Genomic DNA, 27,423 nt, shown 5'->3' with positions numbered 1-27,423 from the left:
AGATATAACTATTGACATTTCTTGTAGTCATTTAAAAATAATGCCCTTATAAATTTTGCCACCTAGGTAATATTTTTTCATTTTTTTATTTTAAATCACATTAATTCTATATTTTTCTATAATATCACATAAGCTGTGAACTTCATAGTTTACTAGCATTTTCTAAGATTATTATATTATTCACATTAAAATGAATAAACACAACATTGTTTTATTGGTCTTCTTGTAAAGTAGTTACTCGTAAAATACACTTAAAGAGGAGTTCAAAGCATTTTAAAATAGACGTTTTTAATTTTAGAATAGTTTTAAATGTACAGAAAAGTTGCTTCCTATTATCAACATTTCATATTATTATGGTACATTTGTCACAATTAATGAACCAACAATGATGCATTATTATTAACTGAAGTCTATATTTCATTCCAGTTTCACCAACGTATTAGTCAGTGTTCTCCAGAGAACTGGAACCAATAAGATGCATCTATACCCAGGTCTACAGCACATCTTTATCCTCACTTAAAGATTTGTAGAGAGAGATACTGATAGATGGCAAACACTTGTCTGCACAGACCTTCCCACCCATAGGGCATGGGGAGCGGGAAGGCCAGCCCCTTGCTCCCTGGAGGCCAGGAGTGGCCCATGGAGCTGGAGCCAAGAGGCTGAGCGACCTTCAGCCAAAGCTCAGGTCACGGGACCGTGAATTCTGGCCTCTGGCGGCGGGAAGGGGAACCGCGTGCTCTCCCGGAGGTCAGGGTCCTGGGAAAGTGGGGGTGGGGAGGTGAGGAGGTGGGGAGGTTGGGGAGCCGGCGGATGGGGGCGGGGACCCCGCCCAGGTTTGGGAAGAGGGGGAGCTGGGGACCCGCCACCGGGTCCAACCCGACCTCCTGCGCGGCGACCGGAGAGGAGGAGGGAAAGGCGTGCGCGGAGGGGCCGGAGGTGTCGCCCCGCCGCACAGGAATCCGGCCCTGCGGGGCCTCCGATCTGGCGGGGGGAGCAGTCCTGCGCGCCCGGCGAGCCGCCTTGCCCGTGGGCCGCGCCGCCCAGGCCCGGAGCACCCGTGGCCGCGCCGCTGGAGGCTCGCGGTTCCCGGACACGACTCGGCCGCATGTGCGGCGTTAGCCGGGCGGGGGGCGCAGCGCTGGGCGGGCGGGGAGCCGAGGTCCCGGGGGCGCGGGGGCGCGGGGCACGCCGCCTGCAGGGGTTCCGCGCGGGGTGTGGGCGCGCCGGGGCGCCTAGGCCTGCAGGCGCGGGGCGGGGCCGGGAGACGCGAGCGCTGGCCTGGGGCTGATCGTGATTGGGTAAGTCCTGGTCTGGGAAGGGAAGGGGGTGAACTCTGGCGTGTGATATGTTTGTGCAGTGTGCGCGATTTTTTTTTCTGCCTGCAAAGCTGTAATCCATCTCTTCTGTTCCTTGCATCCATTCATGAAATTCTCGTGCTGACATCACGCGGGCCGCCCAGGTGAAGTCGCTCACTGGCTCTAAGAAGCATCCATGACACCTGATTTGACTTCTCCTGCAATCCCCAGCCCAGGTTACTTCTAGCAGGTTCCTGTGTTATGTCAGGACAGCCTGAGTGTTTTATAGGGAGGGGCAGGTTCGCGAAGGCCAGTTCATTCCAGAAAAGCACCCTGCATTTCAGCCCATGCAGAACACAGGGCTCATTTCAGACAACCCTTTTAAACAGGAATACAAAATTGAAGCTGCGATGACTGTGGAATGCTTTAACTTCTACAGGCACTGGTTTGTGGGCCATCAGGAGGCAGCTTTTTCAAAGTAAAAGTAGATGATCCAGTCATTTCCTTGACAACTAGAATGGAGTGACTCATGGAGACTGGGACTCAGCCTTAACTTTGATATACACTGTGCTTCCGTTGTTGCACTTCAGTTTACACCCAAAAGTAGGTCCTGTCTGCAAAGGAGCAGCCCTAAATGTACCCACGAAGCTGAAGTTTTTCATCTCTAAAATATAAGGAACTAGGGTAGAGCTGTTACATGTCTCCGTGGTATGTAATAAAAGCTTAAATGTTCCACCACATTCAAGTTTTAAGGTATTTGTAGGACGCATCCTGCAAGTTGTGTACATTTTCCTAGACTGTAGGGCTGATGTAGGAGTTGATAGTTTACAGGGAATTAAAGATGCTCAGTATATTGCATGAAATAACAGTACAATACTGCATGACTGGAAGACAGAAACCAGTGACGCAAAACAAGACATAAAAAGAAAAGCAAGGGGTAAATGTTTACAGATTCTGTTTTTAGTTTACAATGTCAGTAATCTGTGGTTTATGGAAAGACCAGCTCCACCCCTGTCGTCCTTGTGACCTTGGGCAGTCATTGAGTGGATGGGCTCAAGTTCCTCTTCAGAATTCTCCTGAATTCTGTGGTCAAATGTATGAGCCGTTACACTGAACTTGGAAGTTCAAGAAGTCCCACAGAAGTCCAGAGACTTTGAAGACGCCGGGAAGAGCAGAGGAGAAAAAGTTGGAGAAGTGGTCTGAAAGTCGTTTCAAGGTGTCCATTTCTAGTAATCCCCACCCCCACCCCCATACCTGGCCAGCACCCCTGTCTTGGAGACCTCGTGGTCTCACTTCACTTTGAAGTGAGCAGGAGTGTTCCTCTTGGCAAGGACATGGTGTAATGTGAAGAGAGAAACTAGTTCTTCCATTTTGTAAATAATTTTCTTAGTTTGAACTTCCTCCTTCCCACTCCTCCCACCCCACCCCATGACCTCAGGAAAAGGGTGAATATTCTGGAAGAAGAAATTATTTAGTTGGAAACAAAAACAAATGGGTATGCGTTTTCAAGTTGCACAAAAGGAGAGGAGGTGCTAAGTAGGAGCAAGAGAAGCTAAATGAGTGCAGGAGGGACCCCATTCTGTTGTAATCTCCATTTTTTGGAGATCTCAGCTACTGTGAATTTTCTTTCTTTATAAAGGTTAAATGTTTTCCAGAAATGTCTTTAATTTGGAGAATATTTTTGAATCTGGTCACAGTGTAATCTTTTGATTTAAGCATGACCATTCAGAGTAATCCAAGAGCAAAAACATATTCTTTAGAGGCACTGATTGAATCTCTGCCTGTTGATTTGTTTTTTCAAGAACAGGACATCGTTACCTGACAGGCATTGGTTTAGGTGCTACAGGTAAAGAAAGCTAATAAAGTGTCAAGATCATCATAATAAAAAGACCAGTATTGAAAGAGAGCTTAAGCAACATAAGTACCCACCCGTAGGGGAGTGGATATAGATGGTGTGGAATATACACTGAGTGGCCAGATTATTATGATCTCTGAACGCATAATAATCTGGCCACTCAGTGTATATACTATATAATAAAAGGCTAATATGCAAATTGTCCCCTCAACCAGGAGTTCAACCAGCAGGCAGGCCGGCCAACCACCCATGTCCCCTCCCCCTGGCCAGGCTGGCTGGACCCCACCCATGCACGAATTCATGCACTGGGCCTCTAAAATACACACACACACACACACACACACACACTGAGTGGCCAGATTATTATGCGTTCAGAGATCATTATAATCTGGCCACTCAGTGTGTGTGTGTGTGTGTGTGTGTGTGTGTGTATGTGTGTGTGTGTGTGTGTGTGTATATATATATATATATATATATATATATATATATATATATATATAAAATACTAGAGGCTCAGTGCACAAATTCGTGTGTGGGTGGGGTCCAGCCGGCCTGCCCCAATGGGGGCCCATTGGGCCGGCAGTGAGGAGGGGCCACAGGCAGTTGGCTGGCAGACCCCGCCCCCAATAGGGGTGCTGGATGCTGATTGGGGGCCGGGCCAGCAGAGGGGCAGGGGCGGGTGCTGATTGGGGCCCAGATCAGGTTGGTTGGCTGCTGCAGTGCATGTCATAACCACCATTCCTTCCGGTCATTCTGGTCATTCTGCCATTCCAGTCGCTGGGTTTTTATATATATAGATTACTTGGCCATAAAAAGGAGAAATCTTACCATTTACAAAAACATGGATGGCCCTAGAGCAGCCATGGGCAAATTACGGCCCGCGTGCTGTTCTATCCGGCCCGCGGAGCCGAAAGAGCGGAGGGTTCTCTTGCTCTCCCCTCCGCTCCTTTACTTTGAATTTATATTAGTTCACACAAACACTCCATCCATGCTTTTGTTCCGGCCCTCTGGTCCAGTTTAAGAACCCATTGTGGCCCTCGAGTCAAAAAGTTTGCCCACCCCTGCCCTAGATGGTATTATGCTAAGTCAGTGGTTGGCAAACTGCAGCTCGTGAGCCACATGCGGTTCTTTGGCCCCTTGAGTGTGGCTCTTCCACAAAATACCATGGCCTGCGCGAGTCTATTTTGAAGAAGTGGCATTAGAAGAAGTTTAAGTTTAAAAAATTTGGCACTCAAAAGAAATTTCAATCGTTGTACTGTTGATATTTGGCTCTGTTGACTAATGAGTTTGCCGACCACTGTGCTAAGTGAAATAAGTCAGAGAGAAAAAGACAAATACCGTATGATTTCACTTATATTTTTAATCTAAAGAGCAAAGTAAACAAATAAAACAGAAACAGACTCACAGATGCAGGGAACAAGCTGATGGTTGCCAGGTGGGAGGTGGGTTGGAGGGCTGGGTGAGGAAGGTGAAGGGATTAAGAAGTACAAATTCATGGGTGTTCGGTACAGCACAGGGAATAGTCAATGATATTGTATGTAGTAAGTATGTATGGTGCCAGGTGGGTACTTGAAATGTCAGGGGATCACTTCGTAAGGTATATAAATGTCTAACCACTATGCTGTACACCTGAAACGAATATAATACTGAAAGTCAACTGTAATTGAAAAATTTAAAAAGTTTAAAGAAATGAAAACAAACAAAAAGGGAGATGCATACTAAGAAATGTTGTGGGAGGTGCACGTTAACAAGAACATTTTCAGAGGGTAACATTTGCTAATAATAATAGCAATGAGCAAGATCAACCTGATCTATCCATAAAGCACAGCAATTTTCAACCTTTTCCATCTCATGGCACACATAAACTAGTTACTGAAATTCTGCAGCACAACCAAAAATAGGTTTTCTGCTGATCTGACAAAAAAATAAATATAATGTTGATTCATTCACATTGGATGGCTATGTGACATGTGTGTGCACACGTGTGGGTATAGAGCAGGGGTGGGCAAACTTTTTGCCCCTCAGGTGCCCCTGAGCACCCGGGCACGGCCTTTTGGGAAGCCCTTGTGACTGGGAGCCTCCACTGAGCCCTTGGGTGTTCTCACTCATGCACTTTCTGGTGCTGTGATTTTCTTCGCTCTCTTCAAAAGCACTTCTCCCCTTGCCCCTCTTTCTCCTACCATCTTACTGCTGCAATTTTCACAGTGTGGGAGGGGACGCTGGGAGGAGTCAGCTCTGAGTCACTCAGGACCTCTTCAAAGGTGTGACTCTCACTTCTGATAAGCAGCCCCCACCTCACGCCCACTCCCTGCCACCCCACTCGCACTCTTTTCTCATGGGTGTACAGGTGGGAAGAAGGCTGAGAGTCATGGCTTCGCACTGTCCAAACTCTGGATTTTCATGTAATTATCCAGAGAGACTCTTTTTAAAAAATATATATATTTTATTGATTTTACAGAGAAGAAGGGAGAGGGATAGAGAGTTAAAACATCGATGAGAGAGAAATATCAATCAGCTGCCTCCTGCACACCCCTACTGGGGATGTGCCCGTAACCAAGGTACATGTCCTTGACCGGAATCAAACCTGGGACCCTTCAGTCCACAAGCCGACGCTCTATCCACTGAGCCAAACCTGTTTACGCCAGAGAGACTCTTATGGCTTTCATTTATAGAATGTACATTACTCCAGAACCTACAGTAACTTTTAAACACTTTTATTTACTTTTTGATAGAGAATATTTGCAAACCCAGCAAATGCAATCGAGACAAAATGGAAAGTAAGCCCTCTCCCAGGCTGCACTCAGGCAATTCCCTCCTAAGAGGCATATGTTATTATTGAGTTTCCCCTTATTTGCATTTTAAAAGAGAATTCAACTCCCTTGCAACCTGGGAATCTAGTTTATTATCAATTGGAAGGAAGAAGTAACACAGAAAATATTGACTAGCATTCTATGAAAATCAACCTGAGTATGCCATTTGGATCGGGTATGTCAGACTGAATATGCATTTTGTTGCCCTGAGTTGTGGGTTAGATTTCAGGTTCACACATCCCTGGAAGAAAAGATAACCAGGCGTTTGCTCTGGAGGCTGCCTGGTCACTGTAGGTTCTCCTAATTCTGGTAATGTTCACATTCTCCTGCTTGGCCTGAGGGCTGTAGGACTGTTGCCTCCCAATCGTTGAGAACACATAGAAAGGCTGAAAGGTTTCTTATCCACATTTCACTGTAGCCACAGTCAAAGAACCTCTGTAGGTCCAGCAGGAAAAATTATTACTCTGGCCTCACCCTAATAATCACGCTTCAGGATTTTTTTTTCCCATTGATTGAAAGAATCTGTATGGCCCTTTCTATAAAAGGCATTTTTCTTTTCAGTGGTATCATCAGAGAAAGAAATAGTTTGAACTTTACAGATGTGCTTAGATGCGGTCTCACCCAACCATACGAGAGACATATGTCTGCATATTTATACACGTGTGTGTGTGTACATCTATATATATAAAACCCTAAGTGACCGGTTGACAGTTTGACCAGTCAATCATTTAGCTGGTTGCTATGACGTGCACTGACCACCAGAAGGCAGATGCTCAATGCAGGAGTTGCCCCCTGGTGGTCAGTGCACTCCCACAGCGGGAGCACCGCTCAGCTAACTGGTGCCAGATGTTGGGCTCATGGCTGGTGAGCGCAGCTGCAGAGGCTAGAGCCTCTCCCGCCTCAGTGGCAGTGCTACCGAGCAGAGGTGGCAGCAGATGCAGTGGAGCCGGGGTGAGTGGGAGGTGCGTGGTGCCCGCCCCAGGCTCGGGCTCCTCCCTGGCTGCCTGCTGCTTCATGCACTACTAAATACCTCAGGAGTCCCTGTGGGGATTGAGTCAAAACCAGCAGTCCAACATCTCCACAGGGGTCCCAGAATGTGAAAGGGTGCAGGCCAGGCTGAGGGACCCCACTGGTGCATGAATCCATGCACTGGGCCTCTAGTGTGTGTGTGTGTGTGTGTGTGTGTGTGTGTGTGTGTGTGTGTATAAATAATATAATAAAGAGGTAATATGCAAATTAACCATCACTCCACCACACAAGATGGCCGCTCCCATGTGGCCAAAGAAGGCTGCCCCCATGTGGACACAAGATGGCTGTCACAAGATGGTCAGCAAGGGAGGGCAGTTGGGAGGGACCAGGCCTGCAGGGGAGGACAGTTAGGGGTGACCAGGCCATCAGAAGAGGGCAGTTGGAAGTGACCAGGCCAGCAGGGGATGGCAGTTGGGGGGACCAGGCCAGCAGGAGAGGGCAGTTAGGGGTGAACAGGCTAGCAAGGGAGGGAAGTTAGGGGTGACCGGACCAGCAGGGGAGGGCAGTTGGGAAAACCAGGCCTGCAGGGGAGGACTGTTAGGGGCGACCAGGCCTGCAGGGGAGGGCAGTTAGGGGTGACCGGGCCGGCAGGAGAGGGCAGTTAGGAGGCAGTTAGGAGTGACCAGGCCTGCAGGGGAGGGCAGTTGAGGGGGACCAGTCCTGCAGGGGAGGGCAGTTGGGGGGAACCAGGCCTGCAGGGGAGAGCAGTTGGGGGGGACCAGGCCTGCAGGGGAGGGCAGATAGGGGCAACAAGGTTGGCAGGGGAGGGAAGTTAGGGGTAATTGGGCCGGCTGGGGAGGGCAGTTAAGGGCGACCAGGCTGGCAAGGGAGGGAAGTTAGTGGTGATCTGGACAGCAGGGGAGAATAGTTAGGGACAACCAGGCCTGCAGGGTAGGGCAGTTGGGGGTGACTAGGCCAGCAGGGGAGGGCAGTTAGGGGCAAACGGGCCAGCAGGGGAGCAGTTAGGCATTGATCAGGCTGGCAGGGGAGTGGTTAGGGGGTGATCAGGCTGGCAGGCAGAAGCGGTTAGGGGCAATCAGGCAGGCAGACTGACAAGCTTTTGGGAGCCAGCAGTTCTGGATTGTGAGAGGAATGTCCGACTGCCCGTTTAGGCCCGATACCGGGATCGGGCCTAAACGGGCAGTTGGACATCCTTTGAGGGGTCCCAGATTGGAGAGGATGCAGGCTAAAGAGCTAATATGCAAATGGTCATCACGCCCTCATGCCCTCGTGCTGGGACCAGGGACCTGAGGTCGCGCCTGGGGACCTGAGGCCATGCCCCCAGCCTGGCGGGGCTTGACAGGGGACCTGAGGCTGCACCCCCCCACCCTGCGGGGCGTGGCAGCAGTGGGGCCAGCAAGGTCTGGATTTCACACAATTTCGAGGCGCGTGCAGGTGGGCAGGGACTTGACTCTGGGTCCTGCGGCATGACTCAGACCCCCAGACTCTGACAAGAGGGAGATTTTCTTATACATTTTACTAATTTTCTTTCATCTCTAACACTTCTATTATAGAGAAAGGGCAAATAGCAATATTAAAATATTTCCTCTAATTCCCTTTTAATGTGCACAATTTCGTGCACCGGGCCACTAGTGTGTGTGTGTGTGTGTGTGTGTGTGTGTGTGTGTGTGTGTGTGTGTAAGTATCTATATTAAGATCTATGTCAGTATGTATACCTATACCTATCACTTTATCTATGTGAAATCTCAAATATGTCTCATAACTCATGTAGTGGATGACCTCTACTTAATAGTTACCGAAACTGTGGGTCAGAGTGGGATGCAATTTATCAGAAGACTGAAAATTGCAGCACTGGTGTGTCTGACCACAAAATCCACTTATTTCTATCTTGTCATAGTGGGTGCTTTAAATATTTTAGCATCATGGATTATGAAGCCGATATGTCTACAACTTTTAGTCTTGTAACCAAATGTGCATTTCTGTTTTAGGAGTTTGACAAAGCCAGTGCACAGAAAGTACAGCAGTTATTCTGGGAGGTCGAGGAAATGTTATTCGAAGGGAAAGTGAGCCCACAGACCCAGAACCTCATGGCTGAATGCAGCGAGTGGGCGAGACGATCCATGCATCTGAGGTAGGGGGTCGTTCATAGTAATTCACCACAATGGGGTTTGGAGCCGCCCACTCTGGACTTGTTTAACACAATGAGTACATTTTGACTGAAACACTTGCCTGGTCAAAATATGTATCCAGAACACATGCCCTTTACTGAGATATTGCATCTTTGGAGACGGCGGCTGGGCAACTACTGAGACATCCCTATACTCATGTTCATTTTAATTTCTGAGAAGCACAGTTAGCTCTTCCTGAGAACAAATGCAAGATGGTAGGTCACCCTTTACCTCCATGTTCACTAGGATGTGAGCAACACGTGTGTGTCCTCAGGACTGAAAGTAGGGCACAGCTTGGGGGTGAAGCAGGGACAAAGTAATTATTTGCTGAATGATTAGATAGATGAACCTTACCATTACACCAAGATTCCTTATGTAGGAAGGATCACTTGTTGTTTTTATATCAAAGATGGAGACTATAGATTGGATATAAAGGGAAGTTTTTTCTTCTTTCAATAACTCAGCCAAACTACTTAGGGGGCAATCCATATAGGTTCTCCGAAGGTCCTCTGTATTGTGCCTGGGGAGGTAAATGAGAATATTCATACGATATCAGCAGATTTTCTGGTGACATCCACCAGGTACCTTTAAAAAATTCTTGACTAGGTAGGTTTTTATCTTTTCTTTTTAGTCCTCTGTAAGCCTCCCGCCTCAGAGAATGCAATAGGTCCCTTAGCTATTACTTGTGGGTGCTGACTTTTCTAGGCCTGGGGAGCCTACCAATGTGTCAGGAGCTCAGACATGCTCCTGTCTCTGTTAACTCACATAGTTAAGATAAAAAATGAAGGAGCGGGGGATAGAAGAAGAAATGATTGCAAGGAACATAAGCCAAGTCTACATATTTATAGATTTCTATTCATTCTGTAGATTTAGTTAACATTTATAGAGAACTTCTGTGTGCTTGCATTACCCTCGATCAGTATTTCCAAACTTTTCCCTCTCATGGGAAACTAATTACTAATTACTAAAATTCTGTGGCACACCAAACATATATTTTTTGCCGATACAACAATAAAAATAATTGTAATTTTGAATCATTCACAAGCGATGGCGATTGTTGTGCTGGTTATTGTCATTTTTTTATTTGACAATCTAAGGAAAAGAAGTCAGTGCCCCTGGCTAAACAGGCAGGTATGGCATGTTTTAAAAATTCATGTGGCAAAAAATATATGTATTTTTTGATGTGCCGCAGAATTTTAGTAATTAGTTTACGTGTGCCATGAGAGGAAAACGGTTGAAAACCGGTGCCCGAGATGTAAGGATCTCATAGCCTTTATCTCTAGGTGACTGGTATCATTCTGTCTTGCCTACACAATCAAACAAGTTGAGTCAGTGGCCTAGACGCCTGAGAACTTGGCCTCAAGTCTGCCAGTGGCAAGAACAGTCTGGCCTCTCCCTTAAAGCCTGTGGTTTTCAGTGATGCCAGGGTACTTCCCATGTACCAGTATGTTCCTTATTGTTTCATACACGTTCCTTCAGAATAGTATTTTATATCACTTTTAAAGTTGCAAAACATTTTACCTTTTCCATAAAAATATTAATGGTTTTCTCTTTTTTTTTAAACCTTGCAGAGCATTAGGAAGACAGGTCATCCTGCCAACTGATGAAGGGATCCGCCACTTCCAGGGCAGCGAGCCTCGCTCTGCAGGTTACAAATCCTCCCCGGAGGCTCGTGAATGCAGCAGCATCAGACAGTAAGTTCCTATAAGCTGCTTCCAAAAGGTAGTTTTTGTTTTGTTTTGTTTTTAATAGGAGAAATTTAATCTTTTTTAAAAAAATATATTTTATTGATTTTTTTACAGAGAGGAAGGGAGAAGGAGGGAGAGTTAGAAACATTGATCAGCTGCCTCTTGCACACCCCCTACTGGGGATGTGCCCGCAGCCAAGGTACATGCCCTTGACCGGAATCGAACATGGGACCCTTGAGTCCACAGGCCGACGCTCTATCCACTGAGCCAAACTGGTTAGGGCCCAAAAGGTAGTTTTAATGGCATTTTAGTTATACTTTTTCATGTCTGTCTCAGCTGTGAGCCTCGACTCCACCACTTTGCAAGTTTAGATTTCACTGAAGGACAGGTACAGAGCATCCTGGATTGCGAGAGAGTGCAGGCCGGGCTGAGGGACCGCCTCCCCTCCACCCCCCGACCCCGGGCAAGAATTTCGTGCACCGGGCCTCTAGTCATAGAAATGTTAGTGGTGGATGCTGCTATGTGATCAATTTGTACAATAGAGTAGTAATCATGCTAATTTAAATATTATTATTTTTCTAACCAAAGGGTTTAGTTCCGGTATTATAAAATTCCGAGAATTTTTCTTGCTTCAGTATATAATCTCTACTTTTCTGCCTAATACTGAAATGATAGGCATTCATTATGTACGTGTGGAGAAGTGTCATGTCAGCCAATTGCTCCATGGGGTCTCTGCTCTCTATAGCAAGGTTCAAGACCGTAGCAAACTCATGGTAACTCAAGAACAAATATTTACTTTAAGCAGTGAATTTTAAGTACCTATATTAGATAACATTATTAATAATATTGTATTTTCTGTTGACACAGGAAGAAGAAAACAGAAAGAAAAATTGAAAGTCACTGAGGCTAAATCTCCGCGGGGACTCATTTCCCGTATTAACACTGATCTAATGAGTGTTCCCCCATCCAGAAGTTCTGAAACTCAAAGCATCTCCCTGGCTTCTCATCTTAATCCCCCCCAGGTAATGCTTTCCCCCTAGTCTCTCTTTTTTTCAGTTTTTATACCTTTGGCTTCAGTTTGTCAAGAGTACTATTTTATTAAACTTTATTATGAAGATATTCGGGTCTGTTTGTTAATAAGACTAATTTTTAAAATACTTATTTCATGGATTTTAATTACCATACTCTTTAATAGAGTGGGGACACTCATATTTGAAACTTTCCATCAGTTTTGAGCTGTAGCACTGTTTTCGTATTTTTGAAGAGAAAAAATGTTTGCCCCATATTTCTAGCCAATTTGCAGGTTACAAATGTTCTCATCTCCTCCTATCAAAGTGATAAAAGGATTGGTCAGTGAGTATACATTGGGTTCATCCAACATTTATTGAGTTTGTGTGAAGTGAACTGTAATAGGTGTTTTGAAGAGATATGGAGATGAAGAAAGCATAGTCCCTGACCTAGTAAAACAAAAAGTATAAAGCAAGTCAGATGCAATACATTCTGTGGATGATGTGCAAAAGCAATGTGTCTTAGGAGAATAAAGGAGTAGGAAGTCTGCATGGGTCATTTCAGGCCCATCAAAGGCACAGAGGAATGTAAGATGGGGCATGTTTAGGGAACAGTGATTGGACTTAGGGTTAGAGGATGGGATACTGGAACCAGCAGAAGCATTGTGGTAAGACCAGAGCATTTGGAATCAAGAGACCTATAGGGGGCATTATATTGGACGTGTTGATTGAACTTTTCTAAACTTTAGGTTCCTAATCTGTAGAATGAGGATAGTAATATGTTGTCCAAGGGATTGTGGTGAGGGCAATATCATGTAAATATATGACAGTTACTAACACAGAACCTAGCAACTAACTATCTTAGTAAATTTTTGTTGAATTGCATTCTTACTCAAAGACTTAGTGGAAAGCGAAGCTTAGCCGAAACCGGTTTGGCTCAGTGGATAGAGCGTCGGCCTGCGGACTCAAGGGTCCCAGGTTCGATTCCGGTCAAGGGCATGTACCTGGGTTGCGGGCACATCCCCAGTAGGGGGCGTGCAGGAGGCAGCTGATCGATGTCTCTCTCTCATCGATGTTTCTAACTCTCTATCCCTCTCTCTTCCTCTCTGTAAAATATCAATAAAATATATTAAAAAAAAAAAAAAAAAAGAAAGCGAAGCTTATTCATGGGAGACCTTCGGTAGTACTAAGGAGTTGGGATTTTGTGTCTCGCACAGCCCATCTTGTGTAGAGGGGAGCAGAGAAAAGGGATTTGAGTGGGTTCCTGGTCTCAAGCTACATATAATTTAGTTGGTGGGAGTCCAGCCATGCCACACGCACATGCACACACACAAGATGAGGCAATCTAGTAGGTAGTAGAGTGAATGAGAGGTTGAGCTTTGGGTATAGACTACAAGTTTAGAGCCTGACATCCTGATTTATTAGCTTTGTGATCTTGAATCAGCCCCTTTCCTTTAAAACTGGTTTCATTATCTATGGATCTATGAGAATTAAAGGAGACAAGACATTGTATGGGATAGAGTAGGCACTCAATAAGTGTTAGTTTTATTATTGCAAACAGATGCTAATTATATGTATTATATCATATCATATTATGTTATACTAGAGGCCCAGTGCGTGAAATTTGTGCATGGGGGGGGGGTTGTCCCTCAGCCCAGCCTGCACCCTCTCCAATCTGTGACCCCTCGAGGGATGTCTGACTGCCCGTTTAGGCCCGATCCTACTGGGACATCACTCTCACAATCCAGGACTGCTGGCTCCCAACTGCTCGCCTGCCTGCCTTCCTGATTGCCCCTAATATCTTATGCCTGCCAGCCTGATCACCCCCTAACCACTTCCCTGCCATCCTGATTGCCCCTAACTACCCTCCCCTCCCCTGCAGGCCTGGTCCCCCCCAACTGCCCTCCCCTGCTGGCCTGGTCCCCTCCCAACTGCCCTCCCCTGCAGGCCTGGGTCCTCCCAACTGCCCTCCCCTGCTAGCCTGATCACCCACAACTGCCCTCCCTTGCAGACCTGGGCCTTCTAACTGCCCTCCCCTGCTGGCCATCTTGTGGTGGCCATCTTGTGTCCACATGGGGGCATCCATATTTGACCACATAGGGGCAGCTATCTTGTGTGTTTGAGTGACAGTCAATTTGCATATTGCTCTTATTAGATAGGATAGAGTCCTGGTACATGGGTTGGGGGGGCCGGCTGGTTTGCCCTGAAGGTTGTCCCGGATCAGGTTGGGGGTTTCCTTGGGGCGTGGGGTGGCCTGAACGAGGGGCCTGTGGTGGTTTGCAGGCCAGCCACACTCCCTGGCGACCCAAGTGGAGGCCCTGGTATCTAGGATTTATTTATCTTCTATAATTAAAACTTCGTAGCCTTGAGCGGAGGCCAGGGCAGGCCAGGGGGTACGCAGGAACCTTGGCTTCCTCCATCACTGGGGAAACCCAAGCTTCCTGCTTGCTCTGTGGCCACAGCCATTTTTGTTGGAATTTATTTATCTTCTAAAATTGAAACTTTGTAGCCTTGAGTGCAGGCCAGGGCCAGCCAGAGTGTGCAGGAAGCTTGGCTTCCTCCATTGCTGGGGAAACCCAAGCCTCCTGCTTGCTCTGTGGCCACAGCCATCTTGGTTGGGTTAATTTGCATATTCACTCCTGATTGGCTTGTGGGCGTGGCTTGTGGGTGTAGGGGAGTTACGGTCAATTTGCATGTTTCTCTTTTATTACTATAGATTACATTTCATTATATTATAATAGTTAGGGGTGACCAGGCCTGCAGGGGAGGGCAGTTAGTGGTGACCAGGCCTGCAGGGGAGGGCAGTTAGGGGTGACCAGGCCTGCAGGGGAGGACAGTTAGGGGCAATCAGGCTGGCAGGGGAGCAGCTAGGCATTGATCAGGCTGGCAGGGGAGTGGTTAGGGGGTGATCAGGTTGGCAGGCAGAAGTGGTTAGGGGCAATCAGGCAGGCAGGGGAGCAGTTAGGAGCCAGTGGTCCCGGACTGTGAGAGGGATGTCCAACTTCTGGTTTAGGCCCTATCCGGCATTCAGACATCCCCTGAGGGGTCCCAGATTTGAAAGGGTGCTGGCTGGATTGAGGGGACCCCGCCCCCCCCACCAATGCACAAATTTCATGCACCGGGCCTCTAGTTATATTATAATAGTTATATGTCCTTTAGCTCATAAATGATGTAGGGTTCAAAGGAAAAACAGCATACCCTTCACAAAGTAGAGCAAGCATGTCAAACTCATGGCCCGTGGGCCCATGCTGCCCACAACAAATATTTTTGCAGCCCAGCCAATATAACGGTATCTAAGAAACATTTTAATAAAAATTTCATAACTTAATTTTTACAATATCCTGTTATACATAATTATTAATAATGAACTACAACATTCGCTAATGACTGATTACTGTAATCGTGTTGCATTCATTTCCCTTACGCTACGTATGCACAGGCACACCATTTCTCTCTACTGATACTAGCAGCAGATATGATAGCAGCCAATTGCCACGTCTTTAGTCTTGTACTGACTTGTTTGGTGTGCGCAACAGGAAATATTTCGCTTTCGGAGAACAAGAAAAATAGGTTTATTTGCGTTACACTTATTAATTTGTGCAGTTATTCAGTGTCTGGTAAGTTAATGTTCAAGAAAAAATATTAATTTTTATTAAAATGTTCTAGTATTTTATGTTAACAATTACTCATTTATTTCAGCCCTTTGTATTCGCATGTCTTTATCGAAATAAGCCTATGTTTCTATGAAATTTGAAGCTTTTATTTTTTTTGCGGCCCACATAAACTTAAACCTTGTTTATTTGGCCCGTGTTAGCCTTTGAGTTTGACATGCTTGATGTAGAGTAAGACCTTAACTGAATCTTAAACAATAAGCACGTCTTGGTAAGCTGAAAAGGAAGGGGAGGCACTGAAGGCAGAGGCAAAAATAGGCACCTAGCACAGGAGCAAGTCCATAGAATGCCTTTGTGAGATTGAAAGGACACAGGCCTGAACAGGGCGTGCAGTGCGGTGAGTGGCGGTTTGAAACAGGAATATCTAACAGGGTTGCTTTATTCCCCAGTGTGCAGGCTTTACAATAAATAAGTCTTACTTGTTTTTGTTGGAATTGCTATGGGCTTGTTGTAAGTTTTGGTCTCTTGAAACTGCTCTGACAGGTTCAACATCATTTCCCACTTTGCATAATAAAATATGCAGAGTGGATTACATGGAAACAAACAATTGATAACAACATGGAACCTTTAAACATCAGGCAGAAGAAATAAACTTGAGAAATAGGAGCATTCCGCAGATGTCCCCATTTGTCAAGTTTATTTATTTTGCCTGATGATATCTAAGCAGTTATTTACAGATATTTTGTGGTTTTTAATAGTTTTAAGAAATGTGTTCTACATCTATTTTGAGGTTCTTTTTTGGATAAATGCTGAACAAAAATGCATGGACAACACAGGTAAAAGTACAAAGAAATACTAACAGAACTCATTTTGAAACAGTCAAAGCATTCTAGGGGTAATTGCAACAGGTCTTCATTTATCCCGCTAACATTTCTTTTTACATTTATCCAACATGAGGAAAACGTGACTGTGGTTGCTACGTCTATTCTTGACCCGGAATAGAATTCTAGTCTCAGATACCCTGTTCCTTTAGGTCTAAATATTATTTTGAATCCTAGTTGGACATGTTAAGGATCTGGAATAAAGAATTGATTATGGAGCCCTTAATTCATGCTTTCACCAATGTTGCCTAATTTCACTCCCATAATAATTCTATGAAGTAAGTGTCATTATTCCCAATTTAGAGATCAGGAAATTAAAACTCCACAGAAATCTTCCCATGATCCCCAACCAGGAAGCAGTTAGAACTGGGATTTAAATTTAAGCCTTTGGATCTGGTGCTTGGATTTTCCCAGGTCTCATGCTGCTCCCAGGAAGCAGAGGGGGAAGCTGTGAAGGGCAAGGGAGGAGAGGTCCAGAGCAAGCTGACCAGTCAGGAGCTGGGACACGTTTGCTCTGCCTCTCCTGGTCCTCTCTGCACCTGCCTCCCCCTGGGGCGCCCTGGAGGCTGCCTTCCCTGGCTGTCTGGCCCAGCAGCTGTCCGCGGTGGGAGCTCAGAGATGAGAGAAGAAGGAGGTGTGGTGTTGCTTTTGTCCCGGCTGCCAGGTCACAGTGTGTTGGTGGCATTTCTCCAGGCAGCAACCCTTGTCGCTCCAGGCCCAAGTGTGGGCGTTAATTGCCGGGGGAATTAAGCTGTTCCTTGTTAATTTCGCTCCCCACCTCTTTATAAACTCTAGTTCCTTCATTGAATTTTCCTCCAATCAGCCAGTCTGAGTGTGCCGTTGCTTCCTGTGGATTCCTAGCAGGCATTCACGATGGCAATGGCTGTGGATGCTTTTAAACTTTTACTGTTTTTCCTTTTCTCAGATCCATCGCTTCTCCAACAATTTTTATAGTGATTTGAATGGTGTGATGACAATTCAAGCAAAACCGCTTCAGCTGAGACCGACCAACAGGACACAGTACGTATGAGAAATAACCACCCAGCCTCCTCCCTGTGCTGCGCACACGTGAACACCCGGACTGTGGAGGGCATGAGAGAGTGAGAATCACACCCAGGGCAGGACACAGCCAGTGTGTGAGGATAAAAACATGCTGTTCATATATCGACCACAAAAGGGTTACTGTTAGGTTGGGGCAGATAAGAAAAAGGGGCCCAGACAGCATGGTGCAGTGGTTGAGCATCGACCTACGAACCAGGAGGTGACGGTTCGATTCCCGGTCAGGGCACATTGCCCGGGTTGTGGGCTCGATCCCCAGTAGGGAACGTGAAGGAGGCAGTTGATCAATGATTCTCATCATTGATGTTTCTCTCTCTCTCCATCTCCCTTCCTCTCTGAAATCAATAAAAATATATTAACAAAAAAGGGGGGAATGCAGTAGTGAATTCAATTTTATGGGCTATAATGTTTGATTATAAAGAATAAGAAACAGCCGAAACCGGTTTGGCTCAGTGGATAGAGCGTCGGCCTGCGGACTGAAGGGTCCCGGGTTCGATTCCGGTCAAGGGCATGTACCTTGGTTGCGGGCACATCCCCAGTAGGGGGTGTGCAGGAGGCAGCTGGTCGATGTTTCTCTCTCATCGATGTTTCTAGCTCTCTATCCCTCTCCCTTCCTCTCTGTAAAATATCAATAAAATATATTTTTAAAAAAAAGAATAAGAAACTTAGATCTTTTCTCTCTATTGATGATTCTTCATTGAAATTGAAACAGAATTGGAAATGATAATCTGTTTATCCTTTCAACAAATAGGAGTATCTTCTAGGAGCCAGGCACTGTTCTTGATGGTGTCTGGTCATGGGCAAATGTTCCCTATTCTCACACAGTTTGCAGCCCAGTAATTAACTTGATTTCCCTTCCCCAGGAATGAACAAGAGGACAAATCACTGAGTGTGGGGGCTAGTGCCCTTTCTGCGACCCGCCACCGTCTGGGACGAATCTCAGACTCCTGCCGACTACAGACTCCTGGAAAGAAAACACCGGTACACAGGCGGCTGCCTTCTCTCACTTCGGACTCCCAGAGAATGAAAACCCCCAATGTGGACAGTGAGGAGGTGCTTAGGGGAACAAGACTGTAAGTCCTGCTTCTCTCACGGTACACCAAAGTCACGGAGGACAGAGGCCCTTGTCACTTAGGGCTCATGGATTGTTCTAGAGAAAGCATCCTCTGTCACACTTATGTGGACACTTTTCTAAGTTGTTTATGCATCTGAATATTGACATGAATTGAATATTTAACATTTGAGTATTTGGCATGAATTTTGTTTCAGCTGTATTTACAGCAGTTCTTAGCTGTATTTATAACTTATTGGCACCCCCATTGTGTTGTCTCGCTTTGGGGACACTACCTGGACCTTCATGCCACAGGCTTTCTGCAGCAACGGAGGGAGTTATTAAAGGTCCCCCTGCGCCTGGCCACTGTAACTCAGTGGTTGAGCATCGACCCATTACCAAGAGGTCGCAGGTTTGATTCCCAGTCAGGGCACATGCTCTTGTTTCAGGCTGATCCCCGGCGGGGAGGCATGCAGGAGGCAGCAGATCGTTGTTGATGCATCGATGTTTCTAGCTCTCTCTCTCCCTTCCTCTATCTCTAAAAACAATAAAAACATACTTAAAAAAATAAAGGTGGAAGGTGGAAGCACTGGCCAGTGCTTAGCCAGTAATTGGACCCTTCAAAGATGGGGTCATAGTGCCTCTTCCAGCTTTTTCACAGGTCAGTCTGTCTTTGCCTAGTTTGGAGCTGAAATTCCCAGCTCTAGGTGGGTCTGACCTGTTAATTCTTTCAGGACCCTTCTCCCTCCTGCGTTCTCATTGTGGCTTCCTGGGACCCATTTCTCAACAACGCCCGGGCCAAGAGCACGAGACTGGTTCGCTCCTCCTCCTCCCAGTCTGCCTGGGCTCCACTATCAAAACCTTTCCTATTTCCTATTGAAGTGAGTTCGGACACTGTCAACTGTACATTCCCTTTTACTTCAGGCCCCTCCCTTTCTGTAGACATGTGTTTTCCAATATTGCCATGCTCAAGGGCCCTTTTATAGTCTATTTCCAACCATCCCAAACCTTTGGATTTTAATATTCCAAAAATATACTGTGCAGTTCATGTACCTTTTTTATATCTGTGATTTACACATTAAAAGAGTGAGATTATTTTTGTCCCGTCAAAAACCAATGTTTGTCTTCTTTTCTAATACTAACATTATCTTACTATGGTAGAATGTAGTGCTTTTTACATACTTTCTTACTTAACATTACTCATATTTTCCACATTATTAGATATTTTCAAAATCATAATTTTAATGACTAGACTATATTCATGTGGGTATGTGTAATTTATTATTTCTTTATTATTGACATTTTTTGTCTATATGTTCATTATTGTAATGTGCAGGAAGTGTCATTTTATGTAAATCTAAATAAGGATGTCTTCAAATTGCTTCCTGGCAATATAGTCCTAGAGCTAAAGACACCAGGTCAAAGGTTGTGGATATTTTTAAGGCCCTTGAACGGTTTTTCAAAGTTCATCCCAGAATGGTTCTACCAGTGGATAGGCTCCCTGACAATACACGAGACTATCTTTTTCCTTCAGCTGCAAAACTTGGGGTAGTATGTGTCTTTCAAAACTTGATAGGTCAAAAATGGTCTCATTTTAATTTTCACAACTTTATTATTCATGAATCAATGAATTGTAATCTGTTTCTAGAAAGCCATCTGTAGTCTTGTGCATGAGCCAGGCAATTTATTTTTCACTGTTATTATCTGCTATGGAAAGCCTCCTATCATCATTAGTCTTTTACTTTTTATGAAAATTTATTCTCCTATACCCGTGGTTGGCAAACTGCGGCTTGCGAGCCACATGCGGCTCTTTGGCCCCTTGAGTGTGGCTCTTCCACAAAATACCATGGCCTGGGTGAGTCTATTTTGAAGAAGTGGCATTAGAAGAAGTTTAAGTTTAAAACATTTGGCTCTCAAAAGAAATTTCAATTGTTGTACTGTTGACATTTGCCTCTGTTGACTAATGAGTTTGCCGACCACTGTCCTATACCATCTTGTCAATTTTTTTTAAAAGCTTCACATTGGATTTCAGAGCTTTAAATTTGTTGAAAATGTAGGAATAACTGACATTTTTACGATATTTAGTTTGCCCATTAAGAAACATATTTTGCCTCCCCATTTTTATGACGATTCATAAAGTTTTGTTGTTTTCTGAATCTAGCCCCTGCACATTTATAATTAATTTTATTCTTTCTACAAAAATTTATATTTTTATTGATTTCAGAGAGGAAGGGGAAGGGAGAGAGAGATAAAAATATCGGTGATCACAGATAATCATTGATAGGCTGCCTCCTGCATGCCCCCCACTGGGGATCCAGCCCACAACCTAGGCATACGCTCTGACTGGAAATCGAACCATAACCTCCTGGTTCATAGGTTGATGCTCAACCACCGAGCCCTGCCAGCTGGGCTTAATTTTGTTCTTTTATTGATCACTCTATTCCCTAAATTGCTACAGTGCTTATATTGAGAACCACGTGCCATAACATGTTGTCATATGAATTGCATTGCATTGTAGTCTAATTGTTTATGTGTTTTCAATAACTTGTAAATTCCATAAGGGTCAGAACTAGATGTTCCATTACCTCTCTGTTCCGCCCTGTGGCTAGAATAGCTGGTCACTGGGTCAATCAGGCTGACAGTGATTGCTGAGCAAGGAGAAGGTGACAGAGCTAGCTGGTGCCAGGCCCCTCCCCACATTTGTCTTCCTGAACTCGGATCTTTTCTCTTGGAAAGCAGGCTGTGATGAAGAGCTCACATCAGGAGCTGTGTAAGGTCTGTCCTGTCTTGACTCCCGGATGCTCAGTTACGTGTTGTTGTGTTCACAGGCAAACTGGCCTGGACCTCATGTCCTCCCCACCGGTCCACACCGCACAGAGCAGGTTACCCCCCATCGGCCCCGAGCCCGCCGAGCAGAAGGTGGCAGTTCCTGGATCTCGCCCTGTCTCTGTAAGACAGATTCCATTATATTAAAGTGCACCATTTAACAAACAAACAACAAACAAACAAACAGCTTATAATCTTGGTACTTTGCAGAGAAATCATTAACATAAAATGTCCCCATAATCTGCTCCCTGAAAGTTAATGGTTTGTGAGAATTTCCAGGGGCTGGGAGGGTTCATTCACTATTTTGTGAAATAAAAACAGGGCTTAACCTAAATGAGGGCGTTTAGGTGTCCGGGCAATAGCGGATGCTCGGGGTGGTATGCAGAAAATAGCATGAAGGTGAGGCGAGGAGACAGGCAGATCTGTGTTGGAATCCTGCCACCCAGTCTCTGTGATTTGGTATAAATGAATCTCTCTGGGCCCCAATTTTGTCATCTATCCAAGGGCAATAATAATTGCTACCTCAAAAAATGGTGACATGGATTCAGTGAATGTAAAGATGTTAAATAATGGCTGGCATGAATGAGGCGCTCAGTCACATCCCCCTGCCATTTCTACCCGCTCTCATTTTTCCCGCCAACTTCCCTGTGTTTACTGCAGTGTAGAGGCAATCCCTTCTTCAGCCAAGCTCAGCTCAGCCCTGCGATGGGAAAGGTCCGGGGAAGCTATGCTGCCGGTACGAGGCATAACCATATGTCATAGTGACCACACGCTCCGCTGTGATACAGGGAGCGGGTGTCTGTTTTACAGAACACAGAAGCACCCTGGTGGTGGCACCGTAAGGCTCAGGGAGAGAGCAAACGCCGAGGCAGTGTTCTCTCCTGCGTCCCCTGTGCCTCCCTGAGCACAGCCATGGCCCATTCCCAGGAGCTCAGAGTGGCAACGCTTCCGTATTTAATCTCAGAATATTGAGGCTGAGCGTGAAATCACAAAAGAAGGCAAATATCACCTTAAAAAAGTCCGATGCTTCACAACTGCAGTACTACATCTTTATTATAGTTTAATACTAAGAATTTGATGTAGAAAGGTTTTTAACCCATATTTGCCAATTAAGACACTACTATTTTATTAGGCTGAATAACGCAATTCTATAATTAAAATATTTTTATATTTATGCTTAGTAGATCTTATGTTTAACAACATATAAATAAATTTTCAAATAAGTGAATAAATGAATGACTAAAGGAGTGAAGCACATATAGATTTCTTTTGTTTTTTTAAGGTTTGAATTTTAATTAAACAATAACATATTATCTCTCATTTAGTGCAGGGGAAGGCATGCACAAAACCGTGTTTTAAGTGCAATACCCGGTAAGTATAACAGTTTTCAAGGCCCAGCACAACCCATATGTTCCGGGTAGGTTCTCTGTTAACTATACTTTGTTTTTATTTTTGTTTTAATTACAGTATTTGGGTGACATTGGCTAATAGGATTATACAGGTTTTGAGTGTCCATTTCCATATGCATGACCTGTATACTGCATTACGTTAACTATACTTTGGTTTTTAAAAATATCCAATCCATGCCTGGCCGGTGTGACCCAGTTGATTGAGTCTTGTCCCATGTACCAAAAGGTCACTGGTTCAATTCCAGGTCAGGGCACATGCCTGGGCTCAATCCCCAGTAAGGGATGTGCAGGAGGCAGCTGATCAATGTTTCTCTCCCTCTCCCGTCCTGTCTCTCTAAAACAATAAAAACACATTTAAAAAACTATCCAGCCCAAGTGCCTATCAGTAGACAAGTGGATAAAGAATTTGTGCCACATACACATACATACATTCAATGGAATATTAGTCATGAAATTTTACCATTTGTGACAGCATGGACATAAGTCAGAGATAGACAAGTACCATATCATTTCACTTACATGTGGAATCGAAAGAACAAAATAAATAAACAAAATAGAAACAGGCCCATAGGTACAGAGAACAGATTGATGGTTGCTAGAGTGGAGGGGGGATGGAGAAGTAAACAGGTTGGTAGATACAGAATAGTCATGGGGTTGTAAGTACTGCATCGGGAATACAGTCAATAATAGTGTAACATCTGTTGATGGTGCCAGGTGGGTACTGGAAGTATCAGGGAAACACTTTGTAAGGTATATGATTATCTAACCACTATGCTGTACACCTGAAATCTATACAAAATAATATTGAATGTAAAAAATAGATACTTTTGACTAAATGTGAAACAAGGAAAAAAGTATCTGAAACAATAAAACTCATCCCTCATTTTATTTTTCTTCTGACAGTCAGACACCCCTCGAAAAGGTTCGTTGACTCTGATGGAGTTTGCTGGTCACACCTGGGCAGGTCAAGGTTTGCTGACAGGTCAGTGCTCTCCATGTATAAATAAAATGATGTAATGTGTGGAATTGTACGTTTTGGAAAAGAAGTTGAAGATTGCTACCTGGATAGGACTGTGGTGGACCCCGTCAGAGGAAATACCAAGGGTTTGTGGTCTACAACCAGACCTCAGAAATCTCTATAAAGAGCAAAACTGCAAAGGCAAGCTGTAGTTGTAGAGGAAAATGCCCAAATGCTTTTTAATCAACTTAAGATCTCACCCTCAAAAAAAAGGGAAGAGGATGGCCTGTGAGTCCTCTGGGAAATTAGTGCCTCCTTCAGCTGTGGAGGTTCATGCTTTTCTCCTAAATGAAACCCTAATCTTAGATTCTCTTTGAAGATCTAATGATAAAAATACTTAATAAAATTAATACATACATTCTAATTATTTATGTAGAGTTTTACTGATAAGTGTGCTCTTCGAAGAATAAAGTTTCTCTTCTGAATTCAAGCCAATGTTTTAATTTTCAAACTATGACCAACATTTTTTTCAAAGGCAAAAGACTGATCAAAATGAACTTTTATTGTTGCAAAATACTTTTTCATCTTTAACTGCCTCTGATCACAAACACACCATTGCTACTGCTTATATGTATGAGAGGATAATATCGAATTTGTGAAATCATTCAAACTCAGTCAAGGGTAATGAAAAATAAAGCATCTGGTCAAATCGTCATAGGCAAGATGGCATTTGGAAAAGAACGTTACTGGAGTCTAAATACGTGGACACTGGCTCCTACGGGAACCAAGTTGTGCTTGTCCTGTGTCACACACATGCTTCAGTTATGACCAACATTTTTATTCAGGGAGGCCACATGGCATTGTCATGAGGTGTGCCACCCTGGAATCAAGGTTTATTTTTCTTTATTTTGAAATCTTTTTATTGATTTCAGAGAGCAAGGGGGAAGGATAGAGATAGAATCATCGATGATGAGAGAGAGAATCATAGATTATGCCCCACACTGGGGATCAAGCCCACCACCTGGGAATATGCCCTGACCGGTAATCAAACCGTGACCTTCTGGTTCATAGGTCGATGATCAACCACTGAGCCACGCCGGCTGGGCTCAAATGCTTGGGTTCCATCCTGGCTCTGCCCCCTACCAACCGAGCAATCTTTGGGTTGTCTCAATCTCTCTCTGGGCCTCAGTTTCTTCTTTTATAACAGGCTGGCTGATAAAATAATTATTGGAAAAATGTATGGAAAGGACCTAGCTAGATGCCAGAAAGACATTGTTTGCTGTAAATGTTCATAATACAAATTATGACCATTTGTATTACAGATCATCTGACATGTAAAGGATAGTTGCTATTTTCAGGGAAACACTTCATATATTATAATTTTAAAATAAATTTAGCAAAATTGAAGCATTGGAACAACACAGGTTTGTTGCATCACCCTTCATCACCCTTGTATAGTTCTGTAGCAGAGTGATGTCAAAGTTTCTTTAGCCCTTTGAAATTTTTCTCCAATGTTTAATCGCTCCAGGCTGCTGTACCTTTCAAGTACTTTTTATTTTTTAATCTTTATTGTTCAAATTATTACAGTTGTTCCTCTTTTTCCCCCATAGCTCCCTTCCACCCGGTTCCTACCCCACTCCAGTCCTCCTCTTCCCCACTGACCTCATCCATAGGTGTAAGCTCTTTGTCCAATCTCTTCCCGCACCCCCCACCACTCCGTCCCCTGAGAATTGTCTGTCTGCTCCCTTTCCATGCCCCTGATTCTATTACAGTCACCAGTTTGTTCTGTTCATCAGGCTTTTTATTCATTTGATTTTTAGGCTCACTTGTTGATAGATATGTATTTGTTGTCACTTTGTTGTTCATAATTTTATCTTTACCTTTTTCTTCTTCTTCCTCTTCTTAGAGAATACCCTTCAGCATTTCATATGCTTTTTTTTTTTTTTTTCTTATACATTCCCTAGCGCTGTTCGCTGTCATGGTCAGTGACAATAGTTCTTTTTCTAAGAGATAGCCATGCTACATTAGCAAGTATTGCTTTTAACAGAATCATAGTTGGTCAAGCAAAATTAGACACCCAAGTTTGTTTATTAATAAATTACAATGTACTAACTGCTCACTCTGTGCCAAGTTCTGTGCTAAAGGCAGAGATTCAAACACCAAGGGCATTTTGTTCTGTGCCTGAAGGAACATTCAGGCTAGTGGGGCGATGCAAAGGGCTGTGGGAGTGGTGAGCAGGGCCACCTGGCTGGATATGCAGGTGGGCAAAGCGGCAGAGAACCTTCCTGGAGGAGGGATGAGCCACCGAATTGGGAGGAACACCCTGGGGTATGAGAGAAAGGAGTGAAGGCTGATACTTATGATTCTGTGGGAGATGCTGAAAGAGGGAACTCGAGGAATTTTGATGAAGTGTTTTGGAGACGTTGACTGCAGTGTGCTAAGTGGCTAGTTTGTTGGGCACACAAGAGTGAGGTTGGGAGACGGGACTGGGCTCTGAATTTGCTTTAACTCCGCACTCCTGATTTTTTACCAAATCTAAGTCAGTGTAGGCTCTTCTCAGAAACTTGTGACAACATTTATTACTGACGGTCAGAGTCCCTTTTTCATTTCTGTTGAAGGGAATGAGAGTGCATCAAGAAATGTTTCTCTATTTCTAAGGATTTATTTTCTTTTTCTCTGACAAGCAAGCACATGGTCTCTTTCTTACCTTTGCTTCCAAGTCAAAAAGCATCTGGAGCGATTAACTTACCAACATATTGTTATTGTGGCTGGAATAAAAAGAGAGGAGGAGCTGATGGGGTGTCCCCAACAGCGGGAAGGCAGGTGACTTTGCCTCTACCCCCGTGGGGCCGACAGAGCTCCCTACTCAGCTGCCTGGGCCTTGGGACCCACCTCTGGGAGCAGGGACCTTCTCCCCACCTGCCTGGAAGGACACACGGCCCGCACGAGGCTTGTGGGGGTGAGCTCCTCTCCTTCCTCTCCACCCCAGATGGCAGTTTTTGCACGTGTCTGTTTCCTGCTGTGTTAAAGGTGACATCAATACCTTAAGTCTTTTAAAAACATCATCTGCGTGGACTAGACAAAACAACGCTTTTGAGAGCTGGAATTATTAACATCTCAATGAGAATCACTTTTGGTTGGTGTTTCAGGTTCGCAGTATGCACCCAAGTCTTTTCAGAGGACAGCTCTGACTTTAAGAAAGAGATTCCAAGTGGCATCTTGATGTTGCTGCCCCAGAATTGCAGCCTTTGCTGGGCCACCCAGAGCCTCCACGACCACTTGTCACTTGAAAAACAGAAGAACAAGTATTATATTATGTGTCTGTTGGCCCGGCAGTCTGCAGTATTGGACTGTCGGAGAGAAACGCGGACAGATAAACAACTTAATTGTGAACACTTTGCCTTGTAAACACAATACAAGTCAAGCTCATCAATATGGATCCTTTAGGTTTTGCTCAGAGGAACCTCTGTTTATAATCCTTCCTTTTATCAACTATACATACACACACATAATTAGTGTACGAATTCATACACTGCTTAATAGATACAGTAATATGCCATTTTGTAACTTTGCGTCTTGACATATTTTTGTGTCTCATGCCACGATTAATTCCATCCAAATCCTAATCACAAATAGATATTATTTCCTTCTTGAGAAAATAGCAGAGGCACCTTGGGTACCGTGTGCCAGTGTAAGATGGGGCTGTGCTGGTCAGTGTGCTGACTTTCTCACACCCTTTTCAAAGGCAGTTTAGTCAGGAACCTCTTGGAGGAACGTCAGTGGTGACGTCTCCCAAGCCCATTTTGCTTTACTAG

The 27,423-nt window shown here is 44.7% G+C and overlaps 1 protein-coding gene across 1 annotated transcript; it reads left to right on the top strand.

Annotated features, from left to right (window-relative positions):
• Positions 1 to 767: 767 nt before the first annotated feature.
• LOC308243454 (protein FAM149A-like) lies at positions 768 to 26,952 on the top strand. The gene is given in 11 exon segments (XM_080659010.1): positions 768 to 778; positions 8,939 to 9,081; positions 10,690 to 10,812; positions 11,681 to 11,828; positions 17,231 to 17,325; positions 18,228 to 18,437; positions 21,244 to 21,364; positions 22,567 to 22,612; positions 23,554 to 23,558; positions 23,560 to 23,632; positions 26,758 to 26,952. Coding segments are annotated over 10 exon segments (981 nt in total). The 5' UTR covers positions 768 to 778; positions 8,939 to 8,995; the 3' UTR covers positions 26,832 to 26,952.
• The last annotated feature ends 471 nt before the right edge of the window (positions 26,953 to 27,423 follow it).

Source organism: Plecotus auritus (assembly GCF_963455305.1).
Source record: "Plecotus auritus genome assembly, chromosome: 3".
NCBI lineage: Eukaryota > Metazoa > Chordata > Mammalia > Chiroptera > Vespertilionidae > Plecotus > Plecotus auritus.
Note: the sequence above shows the minus strand (reverse complement) of the source record. Positions and strands in the feature narration are given on the sequence as shown.